The 18,522-nt window shown below is 34.9% G+C and overlaps 1 protein-coding gene across 6 annotated transcripts in view; it reads right to left on the bottom strand.

Moving 5' to 3' along the window:
* The window catches only part of FHIP1A (FHF complex subunit HOOK interacting protein 1A), a 92,875-nt gene that overhangs the window by 9,735 nt on the left and 64,618 nt on the right, over positions 1-18,522 (bottom strand). For 5 of the 6 annotated variants that reach the window (XM_039346426.1, XM_039346420.1, XM_039346423.1 and 2 more), the window contains 4 exons: positions 16,034-16,201; positions 12,029-12,108; positions 10,224-10,411; positions 6,574-7,620 (listed from right to left, as the gene is read on the bottom strand). In XM_039346426.1, the coding sequence (XP_039202360.1) occupies positions 6,574-7,620; positions 10,224-10,411; positions 12,029-12,108; positions 16,034-16,201 (1,483 nt within the window). Of the gene's footprint in view, positions 1-990; positions 2,586-6,573; positions 7,621-10,223; positions 10,412-12,028; positions 12,109-16,033; positions 16,202-18,522 lie in introns of those variants that run through there. The other variant, XM_039346427.1, reaches the window with a different exon arrangement.

Here is an 18,522-nt window from a genome sequence, read left to right as displayed (position 1 = left end):
CTATTTCTCAGGGATGAAGTATCAATGACATTCTGAATTCAGCAAGCCTCCAAATCAAGGTGTCTTCTCCTGTTCTCTTCCCACACATTCCAAGTAATTGGTGCCCCTGGAAAATATATCTTTCAAAGAGATAAACTAAATTATAGCTTGGCTTATACCAGGGGTAGGCAACCTTGGCTTTTTTATGACTCATGGACTTCAACTCCCAGAATTCCTGGGAGTTGAAGTCCACGAGTCATAAAAGAGCCAAAGTTGCCTATCCCTGGTTTATACTGATATTTTTCACAGAATGGAATGGGGCAAAGTAATCCCATCCTCCTTATATCTACCAATAGTTTGCCATGCTTTACAACAGTTACTCAGGATTGGCATATTGCATTGACAGAACTATCCAAGAATGGTTTGGTTTGCAGATGTTTTGTTACTATACTACATAACATTATCACTGGAAAAAGTTTGAGAAAGTGAGATTGGCAGAGATTATACACGCATCTGTCTTGCCTGCTTGCCAGTGCTTGGGGAGGGGGTACTGCAAGCGAATGTTGTTTTTCAACTGAATGATGTCTTGTTGGTAGATTTTTGACTTGCAAGGTGACAACTCTATCGTATCTGTGAAATCAGCTTTTTGATGGGATGGGCTCACTGTGATTATTGAATTTACTTAGGTTTTCATTATTGATTCCATAAAACGGGTCTACCCATTTATCTCAGAATTGGACAAATAGTTTGTGATATGGAAAAAATATTGTGGGCTGCTCATGCATTACTTCTGGGTCTTTGGATATGTTTTGAGACAGCTCTATAACTAGGTTTTATGTCTTTATATCTAGACTGATATTCTTTCTAAAAATGCTCTTGAATTTTTTGTACCTAATAACAGAAAAACATTACAATTCAACAATCACAAAAATGGATAAATATCCTCCCAACAAACAATTCAATCACACAGACATGAATACTGCCAATCACACAGGAAGCAGGCAACGCAGATAAGATGGAGCACCATTTTATCAGACAAAAAAAGTCTACAAGAAAGCATCAATCATTTGCAAAACAATATGCACCGGAACACATGCAAAGCAGGCAATTTGAAAAAGATATATAATTCCCACCAATCAACAAATCAATTAATCTGACATCTCCTAATTCATATATTAATAATGTTACCTAGCAGAAAAAAGTCTGCAATCCCAAAAGTATAGCAACAAGATAGTATGCCAACTTCAACTACATGTTTAGTGAAATTGTAAAAGCACATAAACAAAACCAGCGTGTAGGTGGCAGTAAAGGACAAAAATGGATCCATTTGTTTCTGTATAATTCTCAAATCAAAGATTAATGTTTAAGGACATTAGTTAACGTTATACATAATAAATGTTCATTAGTAAATGCTAGTCATAAAACTCATGACTGAAATAAATGTATTACATATTAGATATAGCTATAGATACTAGGTATTATGTCTAAGCCATTTGAAAATCTTAGCTGGACAAGAACATAAAAGTAATGTTTGTCTCTTGACAACGTAAACAGTACAAACTTCCAAAAGAGAGACTTATTTTTAAGGCCAAAAATTGTGGCAAAGGTCAGGGAGGATGTGCAAAGATGAACAGGAGGTGTTACAATGATAGGGGAGGAGGTAAGGGGGTATGAAGGTGGCGCAGTGAGGCTCAAGAGCAGTGGCCCCCAACCTTTTGGGCACCAGGGTCCAGTTCCGTGGAGAGGAGTTTTTCCGTGGACCGGAGAGGGTGTGGGATGCGGATGAGGCTTTACTCGTTTGTGCAGACCGGTTTCTGGAATGCCAGTCCACAGACCAGGGGTTGGGGACCCCCTACTCCAGAGGGTATGTGCAATGGTGTGAGGGCAGTGTGGTGAGCACAAAGGCACATGGGAGATGGACAGGTGGGGAAGATTTAACTGAATGACTTACCACCTTGTTTCCTTGTTCTCCATTGACTTTCTGGGGAAGCTGGCAGGGAAAGTCACAAATGGTAATCTCACAGTCAAGGGGTACTGCAACCAATCATAAGTGCAAGTCTCTTGCCAAGCATCCGGATCACAATCATTTGACTGCAGGGAAGCTGGGACTGCAGGGAAGCTGCTGAACCTTTGAGGATTGGTCATAACCACCATTCATTCAGTGCCATTGTAACTTTGGTGACTGAAGTAATGGTTGTAGACAGAATGGGGATGCTTCTGAAGAAATTTATTATGATACGTACAAATAGCCTATTATTAAACTAACTTCCAGCAATTGTGACAAAAAGAGATGTATAGGTTTTGAACTTTTTGCAATACAAAGTAAATTAGATAAAAAAATGATATTACCCACAACTCACCATACAATCTTAAAACTTACTTGGATCCTATTCATAATAAAAGTTACATTTGCAACATTATATTCCCATTTTATAATGATAATTGTGTCCTTGTTAATAGGTGAGTAAGTGGTGAGCATTACTTTATAAACAATTAAAAGCAGCAGATGTTATATTAGTCAAAACATATAGAGTATTCGTATCTGCTCAGTTCCATACTTGCTGCTTATTCCCTGGACAGACAAGTTCTGTTTCCACATTTTATGCCTGTAAAAAAAGAAACAATGAATCCTCTCCACTGTCCCTGTGCTCTGCCATAAAACTAGCAGGCAATTTTATTTTTATTCATGTTTTTATAGATGAATAAAGTCATTAGAAAATGATTTGCTATATATTGCAAAAAAGAAGAGGGTGAATGAAATAAATGCAGATTTTAAAACAACTGTTGGAACACATCAAAGAAAGATAACAAACTTGACATAGAATACAAAGAAATCTTTGTACATTATACTTGTGTCATAACTGAATTAAGATTTGTAAAATCAATCCATCTACTACCATTGTAAAAATTAAAATTACTGTTTGCTTTCTGTTTTCTTTAATGGATGAAGATTAATAGAATTTATGAAAGTTGAAATAAAAATTAAGGTTGACTTAGTTATGGAAATCATGAACAAAAGTATATGCTTGCTTATAGCACTGTAATATAATACGGTACATCATCCCCTTACTGTATCTCTTTATTTCTCAAGAATGTTTTAATTTTTTTTAAAGTGGGCCAATCTATTCCTGTGGTGATTAATTGGTTATAACATTCATGCCTTGAAACAAAACAAGATTCAAGGAGGCATCCAGATTTGTTTCTTTCTGTCCTTGCAATAACATGCAGTACAAGGTTGTTAAGAATAACAATTAAGAGTGTTGCCATATATCATAGATCAAAACTACTAGGTTGCACTTCAAGGAATGTGCCTATAATATTTTCACAAACATCCATGTCCCTCTTTCTATTACTTTCCTCCTTATCAGTTATAAAGTAATTATAAACTTGTTTTAAACTAATGCATACGGTATGTATACTCAAATATATTTAATCAACATACCATGTAAGACTGAAACTCTTGGCTCATGTGGATGCAAGAGTCCAATGATCTGCGAACAAAAGGACTGCCTGGAATTCTCTCCAGTTGCTGGTTTCATTGAGTGAATTTTACATCACAGATCTAATTCCAGAATTTGAGGCATTTAGACCAAGGTGCTTTCCAAGAATTTATAAAATCTATTCAAAAATGCTTTAATCTAATGATGCTACAAAGAGACTTGCTGCATTGTGATACAAAGTTACATGTTGCTTGACAGCAGATGGAATATTACAGAATATTCACACTGATAAAGAATAATCACTGTGGAGATAAAATGGGGCAAATACACCAAATGGCAACAGAGCTGCCATCTAGTGCTAAAAAATGAAAGCAAAAGCAAGCAACTTTCAATTTCTATTTAATACTTTGAGAAGTGATTGTTAAATTAAGAATATCTGTTTTTTTTCTGTAGCAATTTCTCATTTAACATAATTTAACACTAATAGTTAAATTTGTCTTTCTTTTGAAGCATGCAGGACTACAACCTTAAATGGTGTCACCATTAGAGATTTTCTATACAGGAAATATAAAGTCAAGCTGATTAAGTAAACTACAAGTAGTCCTCAACTTACAACAGTTCACTTAGTGACCATTCAAAGTTACAGCAGCACTGTGCCTCCGGACACATGGAAGCAAACTCCGTCTTTAGCGTCCAATTTCATCCCACTGGAGGACCCTGGAAAGAGTCAAAAGTCACCCTGTAGGGGTGACGAGCAAGGAGGGGATCCCCGCTTGATCGCGGGAGGGTGGCAGCCCTTTCGCTTGATCTGGGGTAGCTCTCTAAACCGGCGAGGGAAAGACTGGCCATAGCAATATGGCTCGTCATTAAGCTGCTGACAGCCAAAATCAAAATTACTACCAAGCACCTTTAAAGCAACGCGGATGAAACTGAGTGAGATCTGATCTTCTCTTTAAGACTCTAAATATCTTTCCTGCAAAAGCTGCCCTAGGTACTTTTCCCCTGTGAGGAGAGAGGGAAGTGAATTCCTGCCCTACCCTCTAAGAACAGTGGCAACTGATTACCTAGGGGAAATAAAGCAATTATAAAAACAACTTTAATCTAATTGAATGCATATACTTTTGAAATCTGGGGACTAAAAAGTTTTCCTAAAAGTTTTCTTATTCCTATTTCTACTGGATACGCTGATTTTTATCTAAAAAGAAAAGAAATACTTTGAAAAACTATTATAAAAACGGGGGACTTAAAAAATTTTAAACAGCATCGGTGACATCTTGTGGCGAAGTTTGGTATCACAACTTGTTATTGCCTAAAAGAGACTTGGCTTGAAGCCCAGACTTCAGATAAAACTCTTTCACCCTCGATACCACCTGTGAGAAACTCAGCTATAAAGAGAACTTCTGGGAGGCATAACTGGCCTGCTTGAACTATGAATTTAAATCTTTACTGACTTTCAGAGTTATATGTAGGGAATTGCTTTCCTATCTCTTTATTTGAGGAACATTGGTTTACTTGCAAACGACTTCTACTATAAAGGCTACCTATAAACATGTGAAATAGAGGTCCCATACTTAGTTATAAAATTATTTTTAAAATCTGATTTTAAAGTCCTCAACTTAACACATTATTAAGAGAATATGGATGAAGACCAGGAAAAGATCCTTTCCATGTTGAAAGCAATACATGAAACCATTCTTTCAGCTTTTGACAAAATAAGACCCAACATAAAAGAACAAGATGTCAGCTTAGATACATAAACCCGAATTTTGACTACAATCAAAGAACTAACAACACAGAAGATAACAGAAGAAGTGGAACAATCAAATACTAAGACAGAGGACTCAATTGATCAACAAATAGTTAATGGAAAATCCAGAAAAGGGAGTGACAACACTGAAAATGGAAAAGACTTTCTACATAAATCAGAAGAAATTTGAGAAAGAAGAACAGATGGATTGGAAGATAAATATATCAGGACAATCATGGGGAATTGAAATAACAGGGAGACGATTTAATGAATACAAATGGGCTAGCCCTTCCAATAAAAATGGCAACTAAATGGTCTCTCTTATTTCAAATAATATATATAATAATAGAGGGAGATCTGTTTGATGACGTAAAAGCACTGACATGAAAGGCTAGTTGAAAATTGGGGTTCTGATTTATTAGGGGATTTCATATTACTAATTAGAGGGTTAAAGGGAAAAGTTGAGATAAGTGGAATTTTGGTCATTAAATTTAAAATATTTGGAAACTAGTTGAAAATAAGGATTCTATTTGTTTAATATTTAAAAAATAGACCCAAAAGGAAAAAAATATGAATGTGTTTGATTTATTGATTAACCCAGACAATATATATAATAGTTTTGATTTATTAAAGGGGATACTGTATTATTAATTAGATGATTTAATATGGTGGGAAATAGATAGCTAATAATGTAATAATGATAATGATAATGTAATAATGATGTTTTTACTTAGTTGATAAAATAAGAACTGTATTAACTTAAATACGAGATAGTAGATATTAAGGGAAAAAGAGAGGAAATATTTGATGTTGTAACTTGAGATTTGTACTAAAGATTTTTGTGTTATTGAACTATTGATTAACCCAGCCACCACATTGCTTAAATACTTAGATGTAAAATTGGAAAATTAATAAAATATTATTAAAAAAATAAAAAGTTACAGCGGCACTAAAAAGTGAGTTATGACCATTTTTCACATGACTGTTGCCACATCCCCATGGTTATGTGATGTATATTTGGATGCTTAACAACTGACTCACATTTATGACAGTCGCAGTGTCCCGGGGTCATGTGATCAACTTTTGGAATCGTCTGAAAAGCAAAGTCAATGGGGAAACCAGATTCACTTAACAATTGGGTTACTAATTTAACAACTGCAGTGATTCACTTAACAAATGTGGCAAGAAAAGTCATAAAATGGGGTGAAACTCACTTAACAAATTTCTCAATTACCAACACAAATTTTGGGGTCAACTGTGGACGTAGGTTGAACACTACCTGTATTTTAAACAAAGAACCCAATAAAAATGCAAGCATACAAAATAATGTACCAGCACCTGCTATTCACATCTAGAACTATGTCATTGTAAAAAGCATGAGTGGCTTAATAAATTAGAAAACTGTACCGGTAAATGGGATATTCTGGAATCTTGGAGGGTTGCTAGGCCAAGCATCTTTTAATCCAAAGGGTGAGGGCATACTTTCCGCTGATGGAGTATCTGCTGAAAAGTTTTCAAAATCTTCTTCCTCTTCAATAGGGGATACTGGATCAGGAATCAGCAGTTTCAGTTCTACCAAGCCTGAAGAATTTGAGTCCAATTCTTTAATGATGTTATCACATTCGGAAATAAAATCTTCACGGTCAAGACTCAACAACTTCATGTTAGTGTGATGGTCTCCTTCTAGGGAAGACAGTGTCTGTTCCAAATCAGGTTGCAGAGTTGTTTCATCAATGTTGCCTTGGATTCCATCTTCCGCTTGTTGGATCAGATTTGAATTTTTTATATTGCGCTCCTCCTCCAAATTTAAATCTGATGCGGGGCTTTCTCGAGGACCATTGATAGAGATGGCATCTGGATTATCTACATCTGTAGATTTTGATATTAAAAGTTCCTCCTTTAAGCGGTCTGCTTCCTGTGCATCCTTTTCAGCACATAGCCTATAAACCATGACATCATCCTGAAAGTCTGATTCTTCTATGTATGATCCTTTGATCAACATGATAGCATTTTTCTTCATTTCTTGAATGTGCTTTGGTGGTTCTGCAGGAGGTTGGGTATTAAAATTATCATCATGCTGGGGAGATATTGAATCAGATCCTGGAGAGATCCCAGTATCATAGCTATCATCCCATTCCAGCTCCAGTTGTGTCTTTTCTCTCAATGGTCTCACCTGAGAAGAAACATGATTACTAGGTGTTCTGGGTTGCAGTTGGAAAATAGGCTGATCTAGGTTTTTACCCTCTTCTTCAACTGAAGTTTGGATAAAGGTATATGGATTGGGATTTTCCCCATCATATGGAGCAGACCAGACTTCACAATCTTTCATACAGTGCCGTATGAGAGTTTGAGCATCCCAAAGATATTGCAAGTAACTGATATCAATAGTTTCCCCATATTTCACAATACATGTAGAGTCTGCAATGCTCTTCCTGGAGGGTTCTTCGGAGGAATCTGCAATGCAGTAGCAAAAGTTTACAGGGAAGTAAGGGGAAATACAAATCTTCATTTAGACATCGTTGTTACATGGGTATCACAGCTGTACATCACATCAATAAATAGTATAATTAAACAAGATACAGATTTAATGCTAAGCATTTGAATGAGCACAAAGAGAGAATATCAGTATTAATGCCAGACTGTCTCTAAAGTTAGTTAACCTTTCCCTATTTCTTTTGCACTGTGGTAATTATATTTTTACTTATTATTTATACTTGCAAATGTAACTTTGGGTATCACCTTACAAAATATAGTTTTCAACAAAGTATTCCAGTAGTTTGCATTGCCAGCAGGTAAACTCCTGCATACTAAGATCCTTGTGACATATTAACATAAAATCCTGATTTGTATTTCTGCTACAAAAACACATCCTAGGAAAAATGAAGCATCTGCCATTTTTTTCTGAGAGACACAAAATAAAATAAAAGGAACTCAATTCTATTTTTAAGGCATATTATCTATCTAGGGATAGGCCCTTTAGGTCTCACCTGGACCTCTCCATATGAAATGATTTCAACTTTCAAAATTCTTGGCAATGGCCATCTGATGGTGGGATTTGAGTGTTAAAATCTAACCTTCTGGAAGGGGGCAAGTTTGGAACACGTTATTCTATAAGCTACTGGATTTTGCATGATACAGTATAGAAGAGATGCATGGTGCAGCACTGCCCAAGTGGTACATCAATTTTTATCCCTCTAAATTGATCCTTTCTTTATTATGGTTGAATAATCTGTTCCTAACATTAATCTTACTTAAGTGTAATGGTTCAGTATGTCTCACTAAGAAAGTATAACAGGAATAATTGTTTTGGTTTTGTAGGGAACAAATGAAATTAAAAGGTCTTTAGGTTTTGCATACTGGCAAAATATAATATAATTCTGTGGCATGGAATGACTTGATAGCTCCAGAACATTTAGTTCACTGTTGACATTAAACAAATTCAGTGAATTATTTTTCATCATAAAGAAGAATTTCTTTTTTTCTCTCCACTAACATTGTGATGCTTCCTTTGTCTGACTGAATTGACAACCATAAACACAAAACAATGTGAAATTCAAGATCATGCCACTGGTCACTAGATAGGTAATTTCCAACATACTTCCAATAAATTATTTCAGCTGATCTACGACCAAGTTGTCTTGAGATATTTATGATACCGTTGTAGAATAAATATGAAAGCTTCAAGCAACTAGCTTACATTTTATTGGTTTGCATGGGTGAGATTTTTTTGTCTTAGGGAAATGGCTGCACTTCTTTTAAGTCAGAAAAGGAGATTTAATTCCCTCTGTTTAGGTGCTGTATTTCAACTTGAGAACCCATATATTTCTATCATCATTAACGGTCACAATAAACCTAGACAGGCAAGTTCAGCTGAATGGAAATGCTATCTATTCAGCTTTCCATAATGCTATCAGATGTTTGTGACAGAGCACTGGAACTATGGTGCCTCCATGGAAAAACAGAAAATAATACCATGGCACATTTATGGTTGCTTTTTTTTCTGTATGTTCTACAAAATGAAGCAGCTTTCTTCCCATCCTCATGTATTCTGTAATCCATGCAGTGGCTCAAAAATCACACAAAAATACAGTTGCACAATTTGACATGATTTAGTCCAAATATTATTTGCCATTGAATCAATGCTGAATCTTAGCAACCACACAGGTATACTTTCTCAAGGATGAACTCAAGTGTTACATAAACTGTAGTTCTTTGTTCCACAATCTAAAAACCATTTTATTTTACTGGACTATTGGACTTTTTTGTGATTATAGGCAATCATATTTATTAGCAACATGTTTTGATGTGGTTTCTAGTTCTTGTGCAAAGCTCAGAATCCATGTGGATTGAGGCAATACATGAATACAGAATTATTGGAAGTACACAGCCCTAGATCAGGACTGTCAAACATGACACAACTCCTCATCCGTTTTTTGTTTTTTTTGGCATGCTTAATGTTATCAATTCTTGGACGAGTTTCTATTTCTGCAAAGTAATGTTTAGTGTTGTATGTCATAGAATCAAACACATATGGTAGAAAGTATTTTTTTAGCCCATATTAGATAAAATTTGGGATTGACAAGTTATTCTGCAACATGGTATAGAACAGGAAATGGTTCTTTCCCTTTTCTTAAGTGTAAAGACCAATCAAAGACAACAATGACCATAAATATGTCTATCTCTCCTTGACTAAAATAAGCTCTCTATTGTTCTTTTATGATCCCAAAAATAGTTGCTTGAGATTTTCAAATTATCTAATAATGGGGCATGTTCTGGGCAATACCAACTCCAAATTAGGCATAAGACAAATAAGACTTAAAATCTTTATATTCAAGATTTGTGAATCATGTAACCCACCCCAAAAAAGGATAATTACCATTGATTACCTAGATTTTAAGAGGATTTTTATTACTACCTTTACTTAAATTTGTATATAAAATTCCTTTGTAGACTAAAGTAGTTTTCTAAAACATTTCCAAATATGAATATTGGTGTGGGAAAAAATCAAATCAACTTAATACAAGGACTGTCTTTTTAGAAAGCAGATAAATGTTTACCTGCGCAATGATTATTTTTTTTCCAGAGAATATAATCTTTTTCTTGCTTTTCAAAAGTCAGAGTAATGCCACTTGAACAACAGATAGGAGTCAAGGCAAGCAGCTTAGCAGCAGATACAGAATACCAATCTCTCTCTCTCACAGACCATCTCTGGCTGAACATAATGTGATTGCAGGGTATCAGGTACCTAGAACAACAAGAGGCTATCATTAAACTAAAATAGTAGAGAGAAAAGAGAAAAAGTGTCCAGGAAACCTTATTTGTTATTTAGATTGAAACACACCAAATACCATTTTTTACAGAATGACTAAGGATTAGGCTGCTGAGAAGATGCTTTGCCTGTAATAGGTAAAAAAATAAAAGACTGTATTTTTGGTGGTAGAAGTATCAGGATACTGTGTCTTCCTGAGGCATCAATAGTGGGCCAAGTGAAGCAGCAGTTTAAGACAGACTTTGGACACAGATTCTAGAGAATTTTCCACGACTTCTCTCAGCCAAGCAGATGAGCAGAACCCTGGAAGGCAATATTTTCAATGCAACAGGTACATCACATTTCACTTGGCATTATGGTCACAAGAAGGCTACAAAGAAGATAGGATTAACTTTATCCAGAGTAGTATCTCCTATTCCTTCATCTTTTCAGGAAAAGACTGCAAACTTACAAATAGTAAATAGTATGCCACGTAATTAATTAGCTTTAACATGGCCTGGTAAAAACAGATATGTGGTGTCTGTTTGGCTAATCACTGCAGAATCAATTGGGTGGCAAAATAAAAGCGAAATGTTTTGTTTTACCAGCTTATATAGACAATCAAATGGACTGATGGTGAAGGAGAACTTTCTTGTGCTGCTTAGGTATTTCCTGAGCAGCAGATGGGGTAGAAAGCAAAAAATATTGAGACAAGAACAGATTCCTAATCTCTTCAAAAATATGTTCCTTCCATTAATCACCCCTGGCTTTCTGAAGGTAGTGTCTCTAACTGAAAAAGCTTGCCAAGTCTGGAGGAAAAACTGCATGAAGAAGGAAAACAGAAGGACTAAAACATGAGATAACTTGTTGCCTACTGTACTACAAAGATGAATTGGGTCATTCAACAGCTATGTGAATTTAGGAAAATGTAACTTTTCGACCTTGTCCTTCTCTTAAATTTCTGATAAGCCCCTTTCAGCCAGCTAAGGGGTCCTGTTTTTAAATAAATTCCCCCTTTGTCTACATACTGAATTTTGCATTTACTCCCATGGTATAATTCATCATTAAAGCTGGTGGGAATTAGAAGGTAGGCCTTCTCTGCTGGAACCCGTTTTGTGGAATATTCTCTCCTCAGAGATTAGAACAGCCCCAACCCTGTTGGCCTTTCATAAGGCTTTAAAAACCTAGCTGTGTGTCCGGGCCTGGAGCCTGGAATATATTAAGCGCCCCATTCCTTGGCTTTACTTTACTTACATAACTACCTCATCTGCTGCATGTATTTTTTGTTGTTGGTTTTATTGTTTTGATTTTTTTAGTTGTTTTAACTGTTTTATTGTTTTAGAATTGTAAGCCAAGTCATGTGGCTGAGATGGGTGGCTACAGAAAATGAATGAATGAATGAATGAATGAATGAATGGAATGAATGAACCAACCAACCAACCAACCAACCAACCAACCAACTAACCAACCAACAAACAAATGTATGTATGTATGTATGTATGTATGTATGTATGTATGTATGTATGTATGTATATATATATATATTAATCCCAAGATACCAATTTTCACTGAATAATTTGCACTGTAATTTCAGAAAGGAAAGTTTGACTTTACCTTAAAACTAGCTGCAGCATCACATCTTCACAATGCAAACTGATAAGTGTTTTGAACAATGCCAAGGACACCACACAAAGCTGGGAAATGATAAGCACAATATGAATGCATACTTTTTCATCCTTTCCAAGGTAAAAAGAAAAAAATACTTGCAAATAGTACCCAAACTAAATTGTGATAAATTTGGAAAGAATTATATAAATGTTTCACTTTGTTACATATTTCCAGAACAATTAAATTAGCATGCCTAAAAGCATAAACCAAAGATAAACAGAGATATATGCTGGGAGATGGGAAAAATGTTTTAAGAGCAAGAAAAAGAATTGTGATATGGTTTGAAAGAGAATTAAACTGTAATTAAGTTCAATATTCTCAAACATCTGCATGATAATTTTGCCATGTTTAAATATGGATCTTAAAATGAAAATGGACTGTTCTTTCTAATATAAAAAACTATGTTATAGTAGACAACATATATCTATTTAATCAAAATTACAGGCTATCTGAGAGAGCCAGTTTGGTTGGTTGCTGTAATGGGTAATGGCACTTAGAGCAGTCACTTTCTCCCAGCCCTAGGATTCAGGCAATGGTAAACTACTTCTAAAATACTTTGCCAAAATAACTGAAGCACCTTGATCTGGCAGTCTCTGAAAAACAGACACAACTGAATGGAAAAAACAAAAAGAGGCCACCTTGGCCACACCCATAATTCTGGACTAGACTCCATTTCCTGAAAGTCATCTAGTGAGGTAAGATTGGACCAAGAGAAAGTGACTGGTCCAAAATAACCCAGTCAGTTTGTATGGCAACAGGTGGGTGTAATTCTGAGAATCTCTGCTGTTACCTATTTATAGAAATCAGTCCTATTGTTATATTATACAACAAAGAAGTCATTTTGCATCATTTATGCACTATGGCCTGATTCCCAAGGACAATACTTCATAATACCCATAAATACCCAAACTCTCTACCAATACAGTTCAACAAAAATAACACTGGCAATTTAGCTGTTGAAACTGAGAGTTTTAGAATAAATCTACTTTGGAACTGGAATCATTGCAGAATATGTATGTGCATACATATCTCCATTAATCATATTTATTTGGCCCAAAATAAAGTGTCAGGCAAGGGGAGAGGCAGGAATGCAGACTGAAGCAAATGTTTTTATTTACTGCTTCAGAATCCTATGCAACTGGAATCTGCTACCATGTTAGCTATTTTTGTAACATAAGTAACATGCCACAATTATTCAGAAGAGGATCTGGACAACCATTTAATAGCTTGTATTTCTATTTATACTGGCAATCCAATGAAGTAATCATGCTGGTCATGTGGATATTATTATTACCGATGACACTGGATCAAACAACATTATACCAAACAAGTGTTTAGTTTCATGAAAATGGACCACTTAATTCTATTTCTCTAAAATTGGGTTTGTGAAATATATATATATAGGTAATTTCAAACTATTAAAAAATCAATATCACCCGTGTTTTATACAACTACATATATTCTGCTGTTATGCATTTCACAGCTATAGAAAAACCCAAAAAATGGTCTAATGAAGTGACAAAAAAATAAATCAGCTTTATACTGCTGAATGGCTGATTTTATTGCCAACTTGTGATTGTATTGTTGTTTGAATTAATTATTTGATGCTTTTAATTATTTATACAATTAAACTTTATTGTATTTCTATGGTTATTTTCAATGAAAGGAATCAAACAAGGATTTGATGCAAGTGAAATAATTGGACACAAAACTAAATAAATAATAAGATAAACAGTATCTTAAAAACTTAACAAATAGATGCAAAACAGTATACCTGAGCATCCTAGGCAAAATGTAGAATCGGCGTTAAAAGAGTTTAAATCTCTGAATAAGTTTCTCTTGAATTTAAGAACTTTTTAAAACACAGGACTGCAGTATGTAAAATAGGTTTGCACTGTATTTGATTGGACTACAGGCAATAAACAGAAATCTCTCCCCAGCCCCTCACCAAAATCAAACACAAGGGGAAACTGAGGCAGGAAACACTTTTAAGCATGAATCTATGTAGCTCAAATATACTTGGTGAAGAGGTGTAGAAAGACAAAAGAAAAATGAATAACATAATTTTGGATATGATTCACATTCTTTTGTAGCCAATGGTGTAATGATATTGTTTTATTGGCAGATCTGAATTTTGAGATGAGAAGAGCTGAAATAATTTCAAGATTAGAAATAGGCACCAAACAGAACAGAAGCTTTATATATCATATTTAACTTATTTAAATGCAATAAAGAAAACAAATACAGGAAATTATAGCACTAAAAGGAACTGGTCTGGCTGCCAAATTTTGATGGTGATTATTGATTACTGTTTGTCAGGCCACAAAATGGGAAGCTGGAAACTTCCTGTAGGATGCTCGTCCCTGACTAAAGATATTCATTGTAAATCTGGAATTTTGATAAATGTTCAATGTCACTTAGGAATTTGGAGAAAAATAGTTTATAAATGTTTTGTATGGTTACAATGAAATTAGGCAGTCTTATTCTATAATTACTCATTTATTTTCTTCAGTTATATTCACGTATGTCATATTCTTGTTATTTAGATTTCTTTTTCATGTACAAGTATTCTAAATTTCAAATCATTTTCAGCAGCGAAGTCATCTTAGTACTCTTCTGGCCATAACTTTGTTTGCTGAAATGCTTTCATCATTCAGGTCCATTCTGAAAAAAACAGTTGTTGACCTAATATTGTAGAAGATGACCAGGCTAAGCCCGAGAGAGGGGTCAAACGCATCATCAGTCCCAAGCCCCTTCACGCCCACAAGAGATCTAAGTCCAGCCCACTTTGAATTCCGTTGGCTCTTATCTAGCGCCTATTTACTTTGACTCTTAGTAGTTCAGTAGTTAGTAATCCAGATTCTTATAGAGAGCTTAAACTTGCAATAAACCCTTATATTCATTTGGACTCTTGCCTGGACTCTTGATTTCCTGCACTTGACAAATACTACACAATAGTCAGATTATATAAGGGGGGAAATGACCTCTGCCAAATGGCAGCCATCTAGAGCAGTGTTTCTGAACCTCAGCAACTTTAAGATTCTGGCTGGGGAATTGAAGTTCACACATCTTAAACTTAGTGAGGTTAAGGGACGATGATCTAGATGATTTCCACAACTGCAAATGAACTGTCACTTTATTGAGTAAGTAAAAATCAGAAATAAAAAAGCAAACAGTTATGAACAATGCCATTTTCTTAACTAACCAAATTCATTTCACCAAATGAAAACTAAATGAAACAACTGAACTGGATATCTCATATTTTTCAGTTCTTTCAAATATCCCTTCAGACTCAAAGAATGCTATGGCCTAACTGAAATTGAGAAGTGCTATATGTGAGTTTGCATAAGGATAATATTGCTATGAAAGACTGTTGGGAGCTTTTCATAAGCCATTCAGAGTTCTAAAAAGGAACCAGTATGCAAGGATAAACAAATAAATATGGAACTATACACAGAGTTATTTATCCACACTTTATTTCTGTTAAAAAAGTCTGCTTCCCAATCATAATACAGTAATAGTTGACTGTAAGAATCAAAATCAGAGTCTAGTTATAAGTGTAGCTTCATGCAAGCCAGAGTACAAAGTGAGCAACAAGACTGTTAATCCTGAGTGGACACTAATAGAACAACTAGTTGATGGCAACAGAAAATAATAGGTATTTACTCAATTACCGTGAATGGCCTGTTATCTATAATATTAACAGTAAATTTTATCTATATGGAACCAGAGTTACACTCATTATGTAAGTGATAAGATTTCAATTTTATTTTTTCCATTTGCTTTCCTTTTTTTCTTGTGTAGCATTAGATTATTATCCTGAAAGTATGGACTGGATTTGGTTTTTCAAACATTTCCTTTATAAGTGTTTATAAATTTCATACATATCTAAAACAATTTCAGTAACAACAGTAATGAGGAAGAGCAGGAAAGACTTCCCCTCCCGCTCACCTGAAATGGAGTATTTATCCGGCTTGCAAGAGTGTCCAAGATGTGCACATTCTCATGACGGTGCAGAAGGATGAAACGGAGAAAGATCTTGAGTAAGGCTGGCTCAGAAATGCTTCGCAAAAAGAGATCTAGGTATGCAGTTGTAGCCATCACTTCTTCCAATGTCACCTAAAAATGAATACTTATTATGATCTATACCAAAATTCAGACTTGTTTAAATTTTTAGAATATCCTGAATACTTGGCAAATTAGTTTAAAAAGTAATATGTAAAACAAATTACAAAAACAATATAACACAAATAAACGTAGGAACATTACAAAGATAAAAATAGCAGTAACATTCAATACAGTCAGAGCAACCTAACAACAACATACATGGCTTTTTTATATTGTAGCAAGTATGTGGTTATTTATTTTGATGACTTAATCTGGCTAGTAAATGCCCAGTTCCATTCAACTGCAAATTAAGGGATTACAGGGTCATTAAAAAAAATGAAAATGCAAAGGCCTTGTCACCATGCTAGAAAATCAAGAATGCAAGTAACTAACCCATGACGCAAATAAGTGTGGAATCCTTTATAAATTCTGTTTTGGGACTGCTATTCTTTAGCCTGATGATGGGTTGTCTCAAGAACAATATGTTCTGCAAAACTCTCAAACTTCTCCAAATCATGACAATGTGGTTTTTCTGAAAAGAATTGTGGTGCCAATATGCAAACTATTAAACATATTGTGTAAGATTGCCCACAACATGTGTTCTCTGATTCCCTAGAAGATTTGCATGAAGCCATGCTAGAGGCGATCATGTAGGTAGCTAAACTGGACATTCAATTATGAGGCTACTGCCATAACTTCATAGAGGTTTTACTTCTATGGAAGTAAACATATATACAGATGGACAGTGTATATATGTTTATTTCTCTTCTATCATGTTCTGATCACATACTAAATAATAATCTTCTCAAAAGCCATTATTTGATTGCTGGAATGGTCAAATCAGTTTGGTGCACAGAATATATTATGGTAGGTTTTCCACATCTCCAACAAACTGATATTTGCTATTTGAAAAGTCTACCACAATAAATATCGGAATTTATGAAAATCTACTTTATTTTTCTTGCCCCTATATAGCCAACCATTATTTAACAACTAGAACAAGTTCTTACAAACTCACACATTTTAAATTATACATTGATATCTTCCTTAAGCTAAAGCAGGGGTTCCCAAACCCTGACTACCAGACCTTGAGCCTTTTCGAACCGGGCCGTGGAAGTGGCAGGTGAGTACACGTGTGTATGCACATCCCCACTCACGTGAGCAGCAGATGTTTACCTGCATGTTCCAGTTGCATGAGCATGAGCACCTGTGCCTGGCGCTTGGGCAAATGGAGCTGTGCACATGTATGCTTGCCCACTGCACATGCGGAACCATCCCGTCTCCCCCATCCCACTGGTCTGCAAAGCCGGAAAGGTTGAGGAACTCTGGGCTAAAGGATCCACCAATGCAATGCAAATGTAGAAAAAATGAATTGCCTTACTTTATTCTACCATTTCATTGCTATGTTGTGCCAATTGATAGGAAGTTGTTAGCTATAGTTGAAAAGAAGTGCATTGGCAATTGAGACACCAAGAGCTATTAGCTATGTTGAGACTTTTAAATCTCAAAAGACTCAAAGAAGGGAAATGCCACAAAAATGTATCATGTTATACTCATATAAATATATCTCATTCTCTATGTTATACTCATATAAATATATCTCATTCTCATATGCTTGTAATAAAAATATGTTATTTTGCAACAAGTTAAAATTATTATCAGGAGGCATCACAAGGTAAAACAGCTTAAGAGGCTTCTAAGCCAAGTAAAGTGCAGTCAGTGAAGTAAACTAAACTAAATTTGGGGACTGATCTTTCTGACATTATCTTCATTAAAGATACAAATGATATGCTTATATGAAAAATTCAGAAACCAAATCCTCAGAATCAAAGGAACTATGGTCTCATGAAAATATTCCTGTTGTGCATTGCCTTTTACAGACATTTTAAAACTTCTGTTTAAACCTCCTTTATATGTAAATCCACCAAGAGAAAGAAGTTTAAAGATTTTATCAGAGGAGCATTAACTGAAATACTGCACACTATGTTCTCTGCAGGAAATATATTATTTTATAAAATTACTTGTAGAAGTTCAGTGTCTAAATATCTTGTTAATAAACACAATGTTCTAACAGTGGAGCAACTGTTGAAGTATAGCGCAGAATATATTCAGCAAAAAAAAACACTTTTACTTCATTCTTGCAAAATTTCTTGGGAATGCATGATGCTTGAATATGCATTTCAATTTAGTTTAAGAGAATAAACTGTTATCTTTACCAATGAAGTCTTATTAAATAAATATAAAAATATTCCCCGTGGATTATAGCTGCATAGTTGCAATTTTTTATATGAATCTTTGAGATCTAAAAATACTGAAGATTATATGTTATATTA

This window comes from Crotalus tigris, unplaced genomic scaffold (genome assembly GCF_016545835.1).
Source record: "Crotalus tigris isolate CLP2741 ecotype Arizona unplaced genomic scaffold, ASM1654583v1 scf7180000017994.786943, whole genome shotgun sequence".
Classification (NCBI taxonomy): domain Eukaryota; kingdom Metazoa; phylum Chordata; class Lepidosauria; order Squamata; family Viperidae; genus Crotalus; species Crotalus tigris.
This window is presented reverse-complemented; position numbering and strand designations above follow the sequence as displayed.